Here is a 21,493-nt window from a genome sequence, read left to right as displayed (position 1 = left end):
CATGTCAAGGATGTGAATTAAGCTTGATATTTATGAACGAACACATTAATTTATCAAAGTATCTCATGCCTTCTGAAAAAGAATGCTAAACTAGAATCTAGAAATAAAAAATAAAATAAAAAAACTCTCCAAAAACGTCTGTCTTCACAGACCCTGATAACCACTTAGCGTGGACAACTTTAACCACAGTAACAGAGGCAGCCCAAGATTAATGCTGATTAGGGGTCTGTGTATCCGGAGGATGACAACAAAAATGATTAAGAAAAATATTTGGTATATGAAGGACAGAGTGGCACTGTCCTAGACCTGCAAATAAATGACCTAAAAGCGTGAAGTAATCTATCATAACCATGGTTCACCAAGATAGGGAAAAATTGCTCACAGATTTAGCCTTGTGTGACCCTCTCACTGAGCTCCTGGGAGGAAAACACAAGGACCTCGGGTTGCTTAGTAGTGCTATCCTGGCAGACAAATACAAGTTGACCAAAAAGATCAGAGCAAGCCATTCTCTAATGAAGGCTAAGGTAAAAATTATGCAGATTCTCCTGGTGAATGTCATCAGACGGGCACACAGAGGTGCAGCAACTGTGAATTCAGCTCAGCGAGAGGGACCGCACAAGGCTAAATCTGTGGGCAACTGCTATTTTCCCTGTACTTGATGGAGAACACAGGTGTTTTTAAAAGTACATGTGGTCTATGATCTTAACAACGGCAGATGCTTTAAGTGGCATCCTAACACACATAACCCAGCTTGATCACTGCTCTTTCCGCTGTATTTACATTGTATTTAGCAATGTTAATGAAGGTGGGCAATTACAGCCCTGGGGGGAAACAGGCAGAAGTGTCTCGATCACCTGCAGTTTTTAGGTCATTAAAATTGTCACATTCATATGTACAGTATGTTTTGGCAAATTTCATTTAGCTACAATTTTTTGGTATAAAAATGTAGTTTCTCCAGTTCCACTGAGTGGAACAGATTTTGCTTTGAGTTCTGCTGAAGCCTGAGCTTTGTTCCTATTTTTAAAGTAATACTGACCTGTTAAACTGCTGATATTGTCTTGATTAAAAATATAATACATTCAAATCTATTTGGGCAGTCACCGACAATACAGTCTGCTGCACTGTATTCAGCACATGTGAACTATTTATAGAAAACACATACATTTTAATGTTTTAAAAATGGTTCTCACCTTAAAATATACATTTAAGAACACAAAAGTTGTATTTCAAACAAGACTGCCACATCAACAAAATTGATATGTTACCACATTATTAACACACCATAAGGTTTTATGCCTATTTAAAACACACACAAAAAAAAATCCTTAGAAAAATTACGTTGGTTCATTTTTTTCATTATTTCTTCACAGCATTTTAGTGATCACAGCGACACATTCCTCATCTTTTTTTCTTTCATGAAAACAATGTTCACTGATATGCGATCTTTACATGTCCTTAAAAACAGCGCAATCTGTGCTTCTGTTGATGTATGCTGGTGTCAGTACCAGCCTGCATTGTTGCTATTGCGGTGTGCATGAAAAAGATGCCACTCCACCCCTTTTTTGTTTCACAATTTATATTTGGTACAGAACAAGTAACAGTGCAGCACGATACACAACTTAGCAAACACAATTCAAGATACCATATTAAAAACTGTCCTGAAATTGAAATTGTTGAAATTACAAATTCAGAACAAGATGATCCGATTCAATTCAGCAACATGATGCATACAGTTAACAAGACGTTACAGTTAACACAAACCTTCATTTTAAACCTTCATTTTAAAGCAACGACCCAAAACGCTATTACTGTGGGATCCCGTGACCACAAAATACACAGCATTAGCATTTCATTACAACGCATATACACGTAATCGCTAACGGTAAAATATATATTATGAAGCCAGCCCTCCAGCCGCGTTTTACTGGTCCGCTGAATTAACTTTTGTTTTGTTTTGTTTTACTAACAGCGTCGCATCTCCCCGGCTACCTCACACTACAAGCAGCTTCAGTGACAATTTTTGAAACAAATGTGTTTGGTGGGAAGGTGAGTGGAAGTGAACAGTCTGTATAAAAATCATATTTGTTATAAAAGTAATTTGTTTACTACAAACCCTGTCCGGAATTTAACATGTTTGTTTAAACCACAAGTACCTTATAATAGTTCAGCAGAAAAAGCTTTAAAAATAATTATAAATAGAAAACGTATCTCGGTCTGTAGATTTTTTGTTTTGCAAGTGTTCTTACTAAGCCGCGCGCACTGTGACAGTAGTTACAAATAAAATGTAGAAAAAGTCTGGCAATAGCAGTCTATTTATTAATGCTTATTTTTGGTTCGGTCCAGAAAATGCTATCATTTCTTTACTTAGTTTTATGTAAAGGTGTGTCTGTTTTCATGGGCGTCCACAGAATTAATTCTAGGGGAGTGCAAGGTCTTTTAAAACTAGTCAGGTTAACGTGGGTTTGTATCGCATAATAATTACTACATTTCTAAGCCTCATTTACAACTCAGACTTAAGCCAGCATGCTGAAGGTCCAGACAGCAGCAGAGATCCTTCTCAATTTCTGGCTGCGTTTACACTTGTCTGTCTTTATTTAATTCAAGAGCACAGATTGTGCTGCACAGTAAGGGGCATTTAAGAATACACATTAGCTACTGTCTCCACATCTATAGAATTATTTTAACCACACATGAACATGTTGGAATAAAAGTTGAAAAAAGCAATTATAAAGTGTGCTTTATCAACATACTTGAAACAATTATAAATATACTTTGCAAAGAAAAATAACCACAACCAAGTAGAGCAGGAAGTGTAAACTATAATACAAAATATGTCACCTACTGATATATTGCAGTAGCGAAGTGCATGTTAAACACACTGCTCCAACCTAACTGAACTATTTAAAACAAACACAAACTTAAACAGCATGATACTATGATAGTCATCACGCATAGGTTTGTGTGGCTCCAGAGCCAGAGCACTAACACACCTAACTAGAGGTACAGTATTACAACCTTTAATTTATTCTTTGAACATGAATTGGAGTTTGTGAGATGCTTGGCCAAAACGGTTGACTACTCGCTTTCTAAATGTATCCTTGGGGTTGATCTTCTCTCAATGGACACTTCTTAGACACAAGCCAGACAAGCGATCGTCACTCATTGTCGAGCGTAACCATGTCTTCACATCCGTGGTGACTGTTGCTAGGTGGCTCGAACCAAAAAGGCGAGTCTACAGTAAAAGTAATTAGTGTGTTCTAAAACATCTGTAAAATTGTATAGTAAGCGGTTAGATTTTACTATAAATAAAATTAAAGCTAGTAAACAACACTATGCAGTGTTTTGTGGCAGACAGCACCATTCAGAAAGAGAAAACTGGAAAATGTAGTCCGAACACCTTTGTTATCTGTCAGCCATATCTGTAAAAAAATGTACAATTCAAGGATGGAAATAAGATGCCCATTTTATAGCAATTTGAGCCATTCCAGATTTTATGGTGACCTTTATCATTCAGACACAATTAAGCTGGTTAATAAATAATCATTCTATTATTCAGACCTCTTCTTCGCAAATAAACTCTTGTAAATATGCTTCGTGATAACAAGAATATCATCTTAACAAAGGTCTTCCACTCAAAACACATTAATACTGCTTTCACTCACTAAAATACCTGGCCTAACCCAGTTTCCCAGTACTATTGTCAACATGACCGAAAACATTGAAAGCACCATGTTGTTTGGAACCAAGTAGCAACCATCTCTAAAGAAGTGAGTGACAGTGATGACAGCACTAAAGAACCGTATTAAAGTGTACAAATTGAGGTTGAACAACAAAGTGCCTACTCAACCCTAACTGTAGTGGTACCGCACCACTTTAATTAACAGTTCAGTTCATACTGTAATACCCGACACACACAGTTGTATAGAGTTGCAATTAATGTTTGAGTAGGAGTGCAGCAAATCAAAGTTTACATTTTTATAAATGTAGCAGAAAGGTAAAGCATATATACAGTACAGTGAAAAAGTATTTGCCCCCTGTCTGATTTTCTGCATTTTTGCATATTTTTGACATTTCAAGCCTAAGAAGTCGGATTTATGGATTATGAGTTAACTTTTCCCTGGGTACTGTTCACACTTGTTTATTGCGTTTAAACCTAAGATATAAATTAAATAAATAATTTCTTTCATACGTTGTGGGTTTTAAGGGGACACCCCTTGTTCATTAACGGGGGTGAATCGTAAATTCGCAGTTTTCTCTTTATATTTTGACTTCTGAGTGTATATATATATATATATATATATATATATATATATATATATACACACACACACACACACACACACACACACACACACACACACACATACACACTGAATGTACAAAACATTAGGAACACCTGCTCTTTCCATGAAATAGACTGAGGAGGTGAATCCAGGAGAAAGTTATGATCCCTTATTGATGTAACCTGTTAAATCCACTTCAATCAGTGTAGATGAAGGGGAGACAGGATAATGAAGGATTTTTAAGCCTTGACACAATTGAGACATGGATTGTGTATGGGTAAATGGGCAAGACAAAAGATTTAAGTGCCTTTGAACGGGGTATGGTAGTAGGTGCTAGGCGCGCTACAAACCGCTAACCAAGATCATGCAGCAGTCTCTTGACACAGGGGTGGTACCGACAGACTGGAAAATTGCAAACGTAATACCGATCCACAAAAAGGGAAACAAAACTGAACCAGGTAACTACAGACCAGTAAGCCTGACTTCTATTATATGCAAACTTATGGAAACTATAATAAGAGCCAAAATGGAAAATTACCTATATGGTAACAGGGTACTGGGAGACAGTCAACATGGTTTTAGGAAAGGGAGATCGTGCCTAACTAACTTGCTTGATTTTTTTGAGGATGCAACATCGATAATGGATAATTGCAAAGCATATGATATGGTTTATTTAGATTTCCAGAAAGCTTTTGACAAAGTCCCGCACAAAAGATTAATTCTCAAACTGAACGCAGTTGGGATTCAAGGAAACACATGTACATGGATTAGGGAGTGGTTAACATGTAGAAAACAGAAAGTACTGATTAGAGGAAAAACCTCAGAATGGAGTGTGGTAACCAGCGGTGTACCACAGGGATCAGTATTAGGTCCTCTGCTATTCCTAATCTACATTAATGATTTAGATTCTGGTATAGTAAGCAAACTTGTTAAATTTGCAGACGACACAAAAGTAGGAGGAGTGGCAAACACTGTTGCAGCAGCAAAGGTCATTCAAAATGATCTAGACAAGATTCAGAACTGGGCAGATACATGGCAAATGACATTTAATAGAGAAAAGTGTAAGGTACTGCACGCAGGAAATAAAAATGTACATTATAAATATCATATGGGAGATATTGAAATTGGAGAAGGAATCTATGAAAAAGACCTAGGAGTTTTTGTTGACTCAGAAATGTCTTCATCTAGGCAGTGTGGGGAAGCTATAAAAAAGGCTAACAAGATACTCGGATACATTGTGAAAAGTGTTGAATTTAAATCAAGGGAAGTAATGTTAAAACTGTACAATGCACTTGTAAGACCTCATCTTGAATATTGTGTGCAGTTCTGGTCACCTCGCTATAAAAAAGATATTGCTGCTCTAGAAAGAGTGCAAAGAAGAGCGACCAGAATTATTCCGGGCTTAAAAGGCATGTCATATGCAGACAGGCTAAAAGAATTGAATCTGTTCAGTCTTGAACAAAGAAGACTACGTGGCGACCTAATTCAAGCATTCAAAATTCTAAAAGGTATTGACAGTGTGGACGCAAGGGACTTTTTCAGCCTGAAAAAAGAAACAAGGACCAGGGGTCACAAATGGAGTTTAGAAAAAGGGGCATTCAGAACAGAAAATAGGAGACACTTTTTTACACAGAGAATTGTGAGGGTGTGGAATCAACTCCCCAGTAATGTTGTTGAAGCTGACACCCTGGGATCCTTCAAGAAGCTGCTTGATGAGATTTTGGGATCAATAAGCTACTAACAACCAAACGAGCAAGATGGGCCGAATGGCCTCCTCTCGTTTGTAAACTTTCTTATGTTCTTATGTTCTTATGAGTGTGTCAAGAACTGCAACGCTGCTGGGTTTTTCACGCTCAACAGTTTCCCGTGTGTATTAAGGATGGTCCACCACCCAAAGGACATCCCGCCAACGGCAGGCCAGTGGTCGAAAATGGCTCATTGATGAAAGAGGCCAAAGAAGGCTAAGACGAATTGTACTGGGCTACATACAGTTAGTCAACTGACAGTCCAGTACAAAATTGGTGCCGAAAGACCCATAAAAAACTGCACAATTCATCGTACCTTAACACGAATGGGGTATGGCAGCTGGCAACCTAACAGAGTTCTACTTCTTTCAGCAAAACACAAGAAACTGTAGTTGCAGTGGGCTAAGGAACGAAAATACTGGAGGACTGGAAAAACATTGCCTGGTCTGATGAATCCTGGTTCCTGCTGTTTCACACTGATTGGAGGACTAGGGTATGGAGAAAATCACATGAGTACATGCATCAATCATGCCGCATGTCAACATTGCAGGCTGGTGGTGGTGGTGTGAAGGTTGGGGTGTGTTTTCATAGCACTCATTGGGCCCCTTGATAAAAGTGGAGCAACGTTTGAATGCCACAGGATATCTGAACATCACTGCCAATCAGGTGCATCCCTTCATGGCAGCAGTCTATCCATCTGCTACTGGATTTTTCAGCAGGATAATACCCCATGCCACAAGGCTAGGATTGTCTAGAAATGGTTCCACGAACATGAGTGAATTCAGCTTACTGCAGTGGCCTGCCCAGTCACCAGATCTCAATCCAATTGAGCATCTGTGGGATGAGATGGAACGAGCTATTCGGAGTAGAGATCCACTACTAGCCAACTTGACACAACTGTGGGAAGCATTGGTGTCAACATGGGTCAGCATCCTGTGGAATGCTTTTGACACCTTGTAGAGTCCATGCCCTGACGAATTCCCTGAACGAATCCGTGAAGACAAGACCCCGTTTTCTGACGTGTAGTCACACAACTATATATATATATATATATATATATATATTATATATATATATATATATATAATGTGACATACAATATACATATAACATGTTACCTGTATGTTATTGTATTGTACAACACCCTCTTTTTCACATTTATTTTATTTTGAGTTTTATTCAAGTTACAAACTAATGTCATTACTTTTTGAAAACGTGTCTATGGCCATTTTGTTTATTATGAAGACAAAGCAATGGCAGGGATTATTTAAAAAAAAAAAGTGTTGTCTACTTTGTTTTTACTTCAAATACACATAAAATGTAACTACTGTAGTGATTTCTTTGTTTTGTAGTTAATTCACAAGGGTAAAGTAAGGCCTTTCTTACTTCTGGGATATTTTTTTAATTGTAATAGTGTTACATATAATGGCTTTGATAACATTTGCAAAATTAATATCCAAATGCATATCTAAATCTTGAACAAATATCTGAACATGAAAATTCCATGTTCGCCCCAGCACTAAAAAATATTGCAAAATATAAATAGATACGGATACATTTTTTATTTAGCACTCACCAAAAGATAAAGACAAAGAATATTAACGAGTGCTACTGCTGCTCCTGATACCTGGGACCTTTGCTTGAACTGGCGCATTCTCATCTGGTGCAAATTACTGGGCTGAGGATAGCTTGAGAATCGAGTTAAAAGTTGAGAATTACATCTTGATTTGTTAATATTCTGACGGAGAAAGCCTGCCGTCAGGGGCGCCAATTGTGGGGATGGGTTATTTACGAGGTTTACAGCAGTATTTAAATAAAATATTGCTCTTGAAGTCTAGATATGTGTTATCCAAATCTCTATTGTAATCTTATCAATTCCTTTGAGAACTGTCTGCTGTCTTATAATATTACTATTACAAGCTTTAGAGAAATCTTGATATTTTTGCGTTTTGATTTGAGAGCAGCTACAGATATATTTGCATTGGCAGCTGGAAGTTGGAACGACTTCGCTGAAAACACTATTGCCTGTTTCAAGCTAAACATAAACAATACATGGACAAGCAGCTGTTTCCGACAAAAGCACGGTGCCAGTGGACACAATACACGTCAAACAAACCTGTCAAATTTGGGTTCAAGTTTTGGCTGGCAGCAGACCCTACCCCTACCTGTGCAAAGATGAAACTCCCCCTGCAGCTGGTCAGAGACTGGGTGCAATGTGATACTTAGGCTGATGTAACCGTGCTTAGGAAAAGGGATGAATGTTACCAATGACATTTTTTTTATTTCACTATAAGTAGCAAAACAGTTGAAGAAAAAAAACCAAAACAGCCTGGTTTGAACAGTAAGCAAAGCGAGAAGTGAGTTTTGACCATCTGCGCAAAACTTAGTACTCTTGAAAGCAATCACCGGTGTCCAGTCACTGTATTTTACAATGTACTGGGCATGACAGCGTTTGGAGAAAATATCATCTTATGATGCCAGCCATTGAGCTTTGGCAGAAACTTTGGCAGAGCTTTAACACAGCTTTCGACCAGAAAGCTGCAAAGCGGCAGGCAAACGCAGCTCAACCTGGATACAGTGCGCATCAAGTGACACACACACCAGAAAACAATGCTAGGTAAATAAATGCAATAAAAATAAAACGTGTAATATCTGTGCCCAGTGTGAAATTGGAGTTGATAAGTGTTACAGCTGTGTGAACTGTGCTAATATGGGGGCTACTTAGACGTATGTTTCCCTGAATACACTTTCCCGTTACACAATGTGAACAGAGTTATTGTCTTTTTTTTTTTTTTTTATAAATAATGATTTCAATTTCACAATTCTGTATAACAAGTTTACAGATGGTTACACAATATTTTCTTTTGAAATATTTATTTTATTATAGTTTTAATTTTTTGAAGTCGTGCAATGCAATAGGCTAATGTGAAAAAAAAATCCTTTTGTGTTATTTTTGTAAATAATTACAATGTTGTATGTACATATAGCAGTTTACACCTGTTTACACAATATCTTCTTTTGAAATGTTTATTTTATATAAAGCCTTTTATGTTTATTTTTTCATTTAAATATGTTGCTTCTGCTATGCAAATGTTAGATATGATGTTCATAAATAAATATTTTGAGTTGTATCTGAAAGTTCGCGTTTCATTTTCATATCGAGGCTGTTTAAAATGCACCCGTCAAAATAACTACTGCTGGCTGTTCTAATAGCATAAACCCGACGGTTCTAGTGTTATAATAGCATAAACCCGAGGGTTCTAGTGTTATAATAGCATAAACCCGAGGGAGAGACTTAACCCGGACGCACGGTGAAGCGTCACTGTGTGCGCACTTCTCGGTCACATCGAAAATCAGTTGCTTTTTAAGCAACATCTTTCTTCAGGTACTATTTCAGTAGCTTTTAGCAACATTTCTTCAAAAACTCTCCATCAGAAAATGGTTTTGAAGACGCACCTATTTTGTGACATTGTCACATAGCCTGCATTAACAGTAGCATCAGTTATGCTACAAGCATTAGTAAACATCAATTGCTGCTTTTTCAATGGCTGCTAATTTAAAGTATTTATCTTCAATAACTTTCCTGTATATTTACCATGGTTTGCTTCAGTGTCTTTTAATGTTGTGTTATTTCACAACAGACACATGTTGTTACAAATTAAGGACATTGGCTTTCCATTGATACCCACAAAGAAATATGAAATCCCCCATTTCTCTTGAAACACACAGCAATCTTGTTCAACCTTTCTCTTCATGGATAAAGACATGATGACACTGTCACTACAGAACTTACAAATCAGAACTAAAAACCTTTTTCTGGTATCACTGGTGTTGTAATTCGAATCAGCTGACACACTGCTGTCTCACCCACGTGGTCTGGGATTGACAGCAACATGACAATCAGTTACTCATGCGAAGGGACTTGCTGGAGGCATGTTTGCAAACGTATTCCAAGAGGTTATGGTGAGCAAATAATCAATATGTGTTATTTAGGAGAATGAAAATATGCTATCCATGATAATTTCTGTTAAAAACAATCATTTTGAGATTTTGGATTCGTCTTTGTATTTTTATAACTGTCCCTCGGCCCGCGCCAAACATCAGTAATCTGTTAATTGAACCAAAACGGCTTAATTCTGAAATGAAAGCCTTGCACCAGCACACGGTATCAACAAATACTGCAATTAAATACATTTCTGATACAGTGCAGTGTTTTTATTGTTCTGAGATGGTGTCATCATACTGAAGTTTTGAGTTTGCTCATGAATCAAGCCCTGCTTTTGGTTGATTAGGTGACTGAAATGCCATTCCAATGATGTAGCACATTACTGCACACCATTAATTCCTGGCCTAATAACATTATACCAATTTAAATTAAGTGTACTTGCAACAACTTTAACATGTTTTTATTATCCTAACTGGAATTCTATATCTACTGATAAGTTGATTGAGAAAGAAGCTTTTTATTGAAAAAAATTGGTCTATGTTTATATGTTTTCAGTTTTACTAGAAAGCAGTTATAGTCACAGAAATTGCTACATGGTTTCCTTCGCATTGATTCTTTGTGATAATATAGAATGTTAATACTTAAATATGTACATACTGTGTAGGTTAATTCTGTATTTAAAACAAAACAAAAAAAACATAGGATTAAAAAAAAAAAAAAAACACATACACCAAAGGTTCAATTCTAGTAACATTACTATAGCCAGGCAGACATTGATCATCCTCATCATTGCTATGAAGGACAGGTTCTGGGGTGTGTAAACAGTCCTCCGTGATGAGGGTGTTTCTTTGACAGGCAGGCAGAGGAATGTAAACAGACTGAAGGCACACAGGAGGTCCAGTGCTCCCTTCTCACAGCTCTGTCATCAGAAGCCTTTTCAGCAGCTTCTCTCTCTCCAGCTCTCGCCTCAAAGCCTCAGCACTGCCAGTATTGGGGATTCACACAAAAGGGACAGAGAAGTTTTTGTGACAAATGACAAATCATTTCAGCTGCCAGTTACAGGATCAAATAATTTAAGGCTATTTTTTTTTTCTCCATAAAATCTGCAAATGAGTTACTTCATGAGGTATCAGAAGGTTTTAAAAAAAACTCATCCCAATACAATGTATACACATTTAAACTTTGGTTTCTATCTACCTACAGTATATATACTTACATACATTATAAAATGAATTATTACATTATGCTCTTTTGCATAATTCACGTTGAGCCTAGTATTTACAATGTATGGAACCATATAGATATTGCTCTCTGCTACTTAATAAAGTGATTTTTCAAAAACAGACTCAAAAGTTTAAACAGTAACATGTTATTAAAAAAAACTATGACAGATGGCAGGAAGCGTTTAATGTTGTAATTCCATCTCAGAGATCTGATAGGGAGCATCACTCATGTGTTTTTTTTTTTTTTTCCTGTAACAAAGTGCCCGCCCCTGTGTATATTATCTGTTATGTGTTGCATGTGGTGTGTTTAAATGTTGGTGTATAGTCATTGGTACACGGGATATAAACAGGTCTGTGTAACATGAGTGTTTAAAATGTATATGTGTATTTAGGCACGAGGATTGCACAGCACTTCACATGCAAGTAAAATGTAGTAATATGTGAGCACGGGGAATTGCACTTTATTAATTCACGTGCTGGGATTCAAGTAAATAATTAATAGGTAATTGAATCCCAGCACAACAGTATATATAGAAGCACGTTGTCACATATTCGGGGTTGTGTGTTTGGGAGTGGAGAACGGGGGAGAGAGAGAGAGGAAGAGAGAAAGAGATAAGCATAATTTTAAGTCTCAATTGTTTTGGTGTCATGTTCGTCCACTCTGTGTTTTGTCAGTGTATTTGTTTTGTTTGTCTATTTATTTTGGCCTCATGTGCCATGTCCTGTTTTTGTATTGTTACAAACCTTTTATTTTCTGCCTGTTCATTATTAAACTGCGCATCAGCGCCTTCACCATTTCAACAGCTGTGTGCAGAGTCAGTTCCTGTTTCTGGTCTGTCGTCACCCACTTCGGCTGTCCTTGTGACATTTCCCAATCAGATTCCTGAGGGATTTTGCAAGCTTTATAATGCACCGCTTATGTTCTGTATTCGGTAGAACAACCCTAGAACAACCCATAGAACAACCCTACAACGCTGGATGCCAGGCCAGGAGGACGCTCTTTCCCTGACACCCTGCAAAAGGCAACCAGCTCCAAAGTGTTTCCCCCACAAGGGGTAAGCCAAGTGCTTTGAACTGAAGATAGGAACACAAATTAACGATATAGTCCACACTTGTTTGTACTAAACCAAAACACTGCAGGCATTAACAGGTACAGTACTACCAATATGAAGGTGAGTGCTAAGGTAAACTGGAGTGTGTGAAAGCAGCTTTCAGGTTCTTGGTTTAACAGAACCGCATGCAAGCGAGTACCTGTCCATCAGGGCTGCACTTCTCTGCACTGCCTGCGGGGATGGCAGTGGGTTAGTCTGTGGTCGTCCTGAATGCCCATGGGAATGCAACTGCAGCTGGACTGGAGACGAGGGACAATTGCAGTATGACAGCCGCTTATCCAAGACTGGTAAATCTATCTGCAAACAAGAATGGTTCACTGTGAGCTGAGGTATTCAACTACGACAGCAACATTATTCTAGTGTACTCTGCTGTTTACACCATTCTTTTTGTGTGCTCTGCAAGTGCATTCAAAGCTGCAGAAGTCTATTTTACAGGTCATTCCACAGAAATGTAATGTTTGTTCCATTGGGCATCAATATCTGACTACCAGCAAACACAAGAATTTCTGAACAACTGTTTTAAATACATTTCTACACAGGTATAATCTACGACAAAGGAATAGCTCAAAAGGTTAATTTACAGGCTGCTCTGTAAATAATCAAGTTCAAAACCTCTTGAATAGCTCAAAACATTTACAAATAATAATGTCAGGAAGACCATTCACTGCAAGTACACATGCCCTATAAATTAGAACCCAAACAGCAGTTATAAATATCAAAGTGCACCAGTTATTTCCTTCATGCATGCATTCATCTTTTCCATTTTAATATAGTGGTTGTTTTTTTTTTTATAAAATGAACAATATATACATTGGAATTAATAAGAGAACAATACTAGGTTTCAAGATTTTTCAAAGGTTTCATAGTTTATGTTCTTTTTTATGGCTTATTAGGCTCTTGCTATTACAGTATACTCTTGTTATTTATCGGCCCTTTCGTTCCTATTAATGCCAATATAGCAAGGCAGGCAGTATATTTAATTCTGTTTAAAATGATTTCCCACACATACCACACTGTGATTATACTTAGGCTTTCTGATTGTAGGGTTAATAGATAAACACCGAAAACACCCCCAAAACAACAAACCATTAAAAAAAAAAGAAAAAAAAAAGAAAATGGTGTGTTTATGGCTTATTTTATGTTAACTGTATTTTTTCGCAATAGGTACAGCTCCCACAGTGATCCTATCTGTTATCTGATTTGAGCAGTTCAAGGAGTGCCACACTACTTCACTACTTCTCTGCAATAGTAGATTTTAAATAATCAATAATTTAGCACGTTATTTTATTTTGTAAACTAGATATATATATATATAATATATATATATATATATATATATATATATATATATATATATATATATATATAGATAGATAGATAGATAGATAGATAGACAGATATCCTGATATGATATCCTGCTTCTCGATGTTCATTTTCATTATGGGAATCCAATGAGTTGTTTGCTGGTTACTTTTATAGTCCTATGTTCATGATTTTAAATACAGGGACTATATAGAAGTTAATTTTTTAAAGGTACTGTCACCAAATCCTTGTTTACAGTAAAAGCAAGCTGATGGCTAAGCGGTTAAATCCAGTGAATGGTATTAAAAAATATATATATATATATATATATATATATATATATATATATATATATATATATATATATATATATATATTGTTGTTAAAGAGCCAGTGTCACGTTATAACAATACCTTTAAGATGCATTGTACCTTGGTTTGTGGTAACCGGTCTATCCCGAAATGTGCTGGTATTGTTTATTTTTTGGCTGCTGTCACAAAAAGTCAGTAGATGTACCTGTTTATAATGTTTTATATTTTTAGACACTATCGAAACATAATTTTTTTACAATTTTTGTAAGTTGCCAACTGCAACAGAAATTGTATATGGCAAATTAAATACCAAGACAGCTCTGGTTGTGAGTTGAGGTTAGAACCAGTTGTTATCTTGTACCCTTTTTTTTTGTGAATTTTAATGTGCATTGTTACTATTATTATTAGGGCTACACAATTATAATAAATGTTGCTTTAACTAGTATGTGTAGACATTTTATTTTGCCTACATGTATCTTTTTATTCTCGACTGTGGTCATGATCATAGGTCTTAAACGCACCGCTTGATAAGTAATTTTCAAATGTTGATACAAACATGATTCTAAGAACTTATATTGTTAATAGTCATACAATTGCAGTAAGCAGGCTCCCGCAGTCTTTTGAAAAAGAGAGACGATAAGTGGTCACCGAGTATACTTATTACCTTGCTGAATGGGAATTGTGGCACAGCTGAAAATGGATCAAAAAAGGATTCTGCTGGGTCAGAAGGTACTGTTTTTATCTATAGGGATTGAAGACAAAAGAATACATCATTCAGTAACCTTCTGGCATCTTTTCAGTACAAATGCTTTTATAATGTCCTAGGCTGCTGCAAACACATTAAAGCATTATTGGTAGGGCTGAAACAAACATACAAACAAGTAAAAGACAGGTTTTTAAAAGTGCCCCCTTTATTCAGATGTATTCCTTTTAATTTTAATATTAAAACCTTTTTGAACAGAAGTCTTTCTCAATTCTTAAATTAAGAAATATTACAAGAAAACACTGAGAAAGACTTCTAGTTGAAACGTCTGTCATTAATTATTGAGTTTATTTTGAAATGCAGCTCTATTGAGTATTAGGGTCACAGTCCAGATTGTCCAGTTGTCAAGCAGTTAAATGCATGTTGGCAGTTTTTTGTATCCTGACAGGAGGCTGCAAATCAGAAAGCAATATTGTAAGATCTGAACACCACCTGGGAGGCTGACGGAATGCATCAGAATGAACACGGGGTAAACTCTTTACACACAACTTGATCAGTCTAGGCAGCGCTGCGTCACTTAAAAATGATGCTCAATTATGTTTTATTAAAGTCTGCCACTTGCTTTTGAAATAGAGATTTTCTTAAAATTGTGTAAAATGTATTGCTACAGCTTTTGCTTTTTCAAAATGAAGTGAACACTACCTGAATTAAAAAGTAGGTTCAAATTAGTTTCACATACAATGTACAATCGTCTTCCCTTTTTATGATGTTTTCATTCATTCTTAGTGATTCCTTCAAAATTACTCAAATACTGTGTTTTAATAATTTTGTTGATATAGTCTATGTAAGCTCTGGAGTTCTTCTCCACAGACACATGTATTGGTGTCAATATAAAGTAACTGTTCTATTTGGCAATGGCTGTTAGAACAGTATAGACACTTTGATACACACACACACACACACACACACACACACACACGACCAGTCAAAAGTTTCAGTACACTTGCTGGAAACTAGGTTTTTTTCAAAATTGACAATGTTTTAAATCGTACAAGTTTCTGTAAATACTTGAAAATGAAAACACATGTTACAATATACAAAACAAAACATAAGGAGTATCAAAACAATGTTCAAGAAAATTGAAAATTGTCTCTAAATCTTGGATTCCTCAAAATAGCCACCCTTCGCCTTAATAACAGCCTCACAAACACGAGGCATTCGGTTAACAAGTTTCAGTAGGAAATCACCGGACATGTCTTCCCAGCTCTTCTGCAGAAATTCCCAGAGATGTAGGGCACTTGTGGGTAGCTTTGCTTTGACTCTTCTGTCCAGTTCGTCCCATACCAGTTCTATGGGATTGAGGTCTGGAGACTGGGCAGGCCAGGTCATTAGATTGAGTTGTCCTTCACTTTCCTTCTTCGCCAGATAGTTCTTGTACAACTTTGAGGAGTGTTACATTATCTTGCTGAAGAATGAAGGACTGCCCAACTAGCCATAATCCTGATGGAATGGCAGGCCTCTGAAGTATGCTATAATAGCCATGCTGGTTGAGCTTGCCATGGACTTGGTAAAGATCACCAACTCTGTCACCAGCAAAGCAACCCCAGACCATGACAGTGCCTCCTCCATGCTTGACAGTGGGAACCACACATGCAGAATTCATGCGCTCACCCTCTCTGCGTCTTACAAATACTCAGCGGTTAAACCCAAATATTTCAAATTTTGACTCGTCGGTCCATAAGACCAACTTCCACTCCTCAAACGTCCAGTTTCTGTGTTTTTTGGCCCAGGCAAGTCTCTTCCTCTTATTCTGCACTCTTAACAATGGTTTCTTTGCAGCAATTCTTCCAGTTAGGCCAGCTCACGCAATCTCCTCTGAACAGTTGATGTTGAAACATCTGTACTTCTAGTAGCATTTAGTTGAGCTTGTATTTCGGGTGTAGTTATTCGCCAGTTTCGCAGACTTGTGACTCGAATGAACTTGTTCTCTGATTCTGAGGTCACCCTTGGCCTGCCTGACCTTGTTCGGTCCTCATGAGTGCCAGTTTCTTCAAATCGTTTGATGGTCTTAGCCACAGCAGTTACAGACACTTGCAAAGTTCTTGCGATTTGTCTTAAAGATTGACCTTCATTTCTTAAAGTAATTAAAGTCTTTTTTCTTTGCTTAACTGAGTGTATTTTGCCATTTTCTGCTCCCTTACATTCAGGAATGACCAACTTGTGCCTATGCTACCTACATTTATAGTAATCATGGACCCTCGCTTGTTAGCAATAATTGGTGACAAAAAGTTAATTAGGTAACATGCTAGTTAACTCAGAGAACATCTAACAAAAACACTTTTATACTTAGGCAAGTGTTCTATATTGTAAAAAAGATAAAACGCAGCTGAAAGCTCAGGTATATATCATTGGAAACTCAGCATATTGCATTATAATGTCATCTTTATATTATATCTTGCAGAGAGATACTGAAAATGCATGGTTACGAAATATACAAATATACCTCAACAGCATGTATGGGAAATACAGGCTAAATGCATATCACTTTTATTCTATAAATATAATGGTAGAAAGTAACTGCAGTGGTATTTAATATCTATCAGCTCATCTATCAAAATATATTTGTAAATATGTTGAAGTTTCCTAATGTTTTACCTAAATTCTAGCCTTCAAAGCTTATTTTACATTGCCAGAGTGTTTCAGGATATAATATAACCCTTCAGCCAACCACCTCAGGAACAGCACAGTACCAGTCACATACTGTACATGTCAACGAGGCACCCAACATTGCAACTTGTCAAAAGGCAACATTTTTATTACTCAACTGTAAGACAACTTTAGAAAACCTTAATCCAACTTTCCATGGTTCAGGATTAACAACACATATGTTAAGTTATTATCATAGCCCTGGTTCCCTGAAATAGAAATATAACCATTACCAAATGCGTATTTATCCCCCCGAAGACCCGAAACCTGAATAAGATATAACAAAGCTGCTGAGCCGAGCCTGCTATACCAGTCATTTTTCCTTCAAGCCGACTGCAATCATGCACGCACAATCTTGGAGGTTGAAAGGAAACTGCTTCCCAGAGCCTTTCCGTATTCTCAGAGTCCGATCACTCTGATCACTTGGAACGGTGGCTCTTCTTCTTTTTTGGGGGAGAAGGCGAGGAAGACAGTGAAGATGGCTTACTGCGAGGGCTACTCTCCTGGGTGCATCGCCCTTTCTCTCTTGGCAGAGCCATGGGGTGAAGACGCAGCCACCTCTGTACCAGAGGGTGATGGGAATAGCGGTGTGCAGGAGTGAGGGACGCAGAACGCTCTGTAGCGCTGCGGGAGCGATGTTTCTCCAGAGTGTGCTTGGAGAAATGTGCACAAAACTCGCAGAAACTGTGGTTCAACAGTGCCTCCTTTGCAAGCTCTGGCCCTAGGCAGGAAGAGCATTTGCCATGCTTGTCCTCAACAGGCAGAATGGCTTTGCATGAGAAACAGGGATAAAACCCAGGCAATATGCAAGTAGTAATGCAGTCTACAGTAACAACAGTACAGGTGCTGCCTCAGTTTGCTTAAAGACAGCAATGGGGCTGTTCAAGACCTGTTTGGTTCCAGACCGTGGATGTACGTAGAGGGTCGGAACAATGACGGTACTTGGTTAATTCGATACCAGTTAGATGCCTTTTAGCACCGGGTCGGTACGGTACTTGTCGGAACCGGGGTGGTAGCGGTTTGGTGACTGTAGAACCGGGTTGGTACGGTACAATACCAGGTTGGAACGGTACCGGCACAGTAACCTCGATCCCGGTTCGGTACCTTACCGGGTCAAGAACGGAGCAGGACGGTGACCTCGATACTGGTTCACCGGTTCACAGTTACAGGGATGCCCACCTATGCAAGCTACTGGCAAAATCACTCAGTCAGTACTCATATGAGACTGAGGGAAGCCTCCTTATTAGGATAAACTAACAGCCACTGTAATGGTAATGCAAAAGCTGTCACCAAAACAGCATCAAGATGCTGTGGTAGAGATTGCAAGCAACCACAACCGAAGCAGCCCCTTGGTCCTGCTCAGTGCTGCTGAACCCAGCAGCTGTCACTACACATGTGCCGCAGCACAAGATGCAGACAGGCCTGTGAAAACAGAAAAACAGAACAATAATTTTTTTTTTTCTCAACAAAATACAGTAGTAACAATGACTTTATTTATACAAACTGTCCCATGGTTTTGGCCGAAGCCAAAACAAGAATAAAATAACTTGTGCGGGGAGAGCAGTCAGCCAACTTATGTTGCTTGATACCTGGGAAGGAGCGACTCAAGCCACTGGCTTCTTGCAGGGCACAGGGCCACAGCAGGACTTAACAAACAACAGGCTGTAGTGCACAAATATGTGTAATTAGAAAAACTAATACAGCGATTATTTTTAATATCACATATAAGCTGTGTAAAAACACAATAAATGCGAAAATTTATAACAGTACCCTGAATAGGCTCTCCTGTCAAGTCAGTTCTTGAAAGGAAAAATGGCGCTGAGATCTGTGAGCACAGTCCTTTATACCCTTGGGGGCGGGCGTGACTGCATCACAGGCTCGGCTGAGCAGCTTTGTTATATCTTATTAAGGTTTTGGGTCTTTAGGAGGTAAATACCGATTCGGTAATAGTTACATTTCGTAATTGAAAGAGAACTGCTGGTTTACAAATTTTGAAAATAACATGTCTCATTGGAATCCCAATCCAAACAATTACAGTGGATGGCTATAAGAAAACAGGATGATGATCATAGGTAGGACATGCCCTAGTTTGCCTATTTACACAGCCATAAAAGTATGATACCAAAAGAAAGCAATTCACATACAAGGTCAGCACACAGTGGGCCCTATTCACAAAACACACAATTTATTTAAAGTCTGTTTTCATTAATTAAGAACTGTTATATTTAGTAAATGTTATTTTAACGGTCACACTGGCATTTCTGAGTCAGTCTGGAACATGGTCATGTCTTTTAAACATTACTCACTTATATCATCATGAAAACAAATATTGTGTGAGGGCAATAACGTGAATAGTAAGCCAAATTTAATGGAGACAATCCTTCACCTTTTTAATCATATCATATTTTCCAGTAGCAACAGAGAGAGAGAGAGAGAGAGAGAGAGAGAGAGAGAGAGAGAGAGAGAGAGAGAGAGAGAGAGAGAGAGAATTATAGACGGGTTTCAGTGAGTTACAGGAAATTAATCTAGGGTTTATATGACGTCATAAACTACGAGACCGTTAGCTTGAGTACCTTATAAACTGTCACAGAAACCCCAGATTGGAATTATTTTCCTGTCACTATCTGAAGCCTATCTATTATTTTTTATAATACATGGATATTCGTATCTGTAATAAAAAAGACAATAAAAGGGTGTTAATGTTCAAATTACAGGTTCATTTAATCAATAATAATAATGTACATTAAGCCAATATTAAATAATCTTAAATATAATTTTCTTTTTGATAATTCAGGAATGGTGAATTAAACTGGATAGATAATGAACTGCAAAAAATAACATATTTTTAAGGAAAAAGTGTTTCAATGGAGTATGTTTTATTTTATTTTTTTGTATTAGTTGCTGTCAGAGTTGAAGATTTGTGTCGCTTGTTTGGTTGGTGCTCCCGTTGGTGGAGGATGATTGTAAATCTTCAGGGAGACAGATTTTTTATAAGTGACTAAAAAACATGAACTGTGGGTGTTGTCAAGTGACGGAAAGTCATTGACAGGAATGTCGTTAATTTTCCGTTCCTCTCCAGTTTCTCTGAGATACGAATGTACCAGCTATACATCAAATTATTATTTTTTTTAAACGTATTCTCATTTTGTTGGTCATTAATGAACATTTCTCTACTATGGATGTTGTCGAGGGATTGAAAATGAGACATTTTGTGTTTGAATTGAAAGTGGTCTCAAGGAGTCGAATGGGTCAAAGTTGAAGTTTACTTTCCTCTAGAGGAATTATGACATTTTGACATTACTGTGCTATTATGCCTTTTTTTCGAATGGCTCATGATGCAAATATAGCCTTCATCCATGTATTATATATATATATATCTATATCTATCTATTATGGCGAGTCAACTTCCAGGGGGCGTAAAGTTGTTGTTAAGGCAAAAGTGTGTGTGTGTGTGTGTGTGTGTGTGTGTATGTGTGCACAGGGATTCAATTAGGCATGCTTAAAATTGAAAGGTAAAGCACAGCACACAGTCACGCTAAAAAATCAAGAAGTGCAGTTAAAATATTTATTGACGGGTGTAATACAATTCAAAGTTGCTGCACTATGTCCACTGTTTTGTCGTTTCAAATACTTTCACAAAACAAACATTACACTTTAAAGCTGCAGTGTGCAATGATAAAGCACATAATTTGTAGCTAAAAAAAACACTACATTTAAAAAATATCTAAATACATGAAATTTGCGGCCCACTAAAATAAATGGCTTTACATAATCTCTGAATGTAAGAAATTGGAGTGTCCAGTCACTGTGAAAACACAACACAAAATAATAAATTATCAGTGTTTTTGGGATGTACACAAGGTTTAAATGATTGAAACAAAACATTATGTCAGCACATTACAGACAAAAGCTCTTCTTAAGCTGTGTACTTTCTTTTTTCAATCATTTAAACCTTTTGTGTACATCCCAACAAAAAAAAAAAAAACGCAGTTATACTGTACCTGTTTTCAAGCATGCCTATCTAGCTAGCTATTTACATACATAGCTACACACACTCTTTGGATTATATATTTATACATTTACTTACATACATGTACAGACAATAGATGTACTCTATATTTATACATACATACGTATAGAGAAAGAGAGAGGGTATAGAACA

General features: G+C 37.3%; 1 protein-coding gene across 1 annotated transcript in view; it reads right to left on the bottom strand.

Moving 5' to 3' along the window:
• Positions 1 to 10,885: 10,885 nt before the first annotated feature.
• LOC121308929 (band 4.1-like protein 4B) overlaps positions 10,886 to 21,493 on the bottom strand; it is a 146,756-nt gene continuing 136,148 nt past the window's right edge. Inside the window, exons 23-25 of the mRNA XM_041241658.1 lie at positions 14,587 to 14,664; positions 12,449 to 12,606; positions 10,886 to 10,955 (exon numbers count right to left, since the gene is read on the bottom strand). Of these exons, the coding sequence (XP_041097592.1) occupies positions 10,886 to 10,955; positions 12,449 to 12,606; positions 14,587 to 14,664 (306 nt within the window). The remainder of the gene's footprint in view (positions 10,956 to 12,448; positions 12,607 to 14,586; positions 14,665 to 21,493) is intronic.

The sequence above is a fragment of the Polyodon spathula genome, chromosome 3, assembly GCF_017654505.1.
Source record: "Polyodon spathula isolate WHYD16114869_AA chromosome 3, ASM1765450v1, whole genome shotgun sequence".
Taxonomy (NCBI): domain Eukaryota; kingdom Metazoa; phylum Chordata; class Actinopteri; order Acipenseriformes; family Polyodontidae; genus Polyodon; species Polyodon spathula.
Note: the sequence above shows the minus strand (reverse complement) of the source record. Positions and strands in the feature narration are given on the sequence as shown.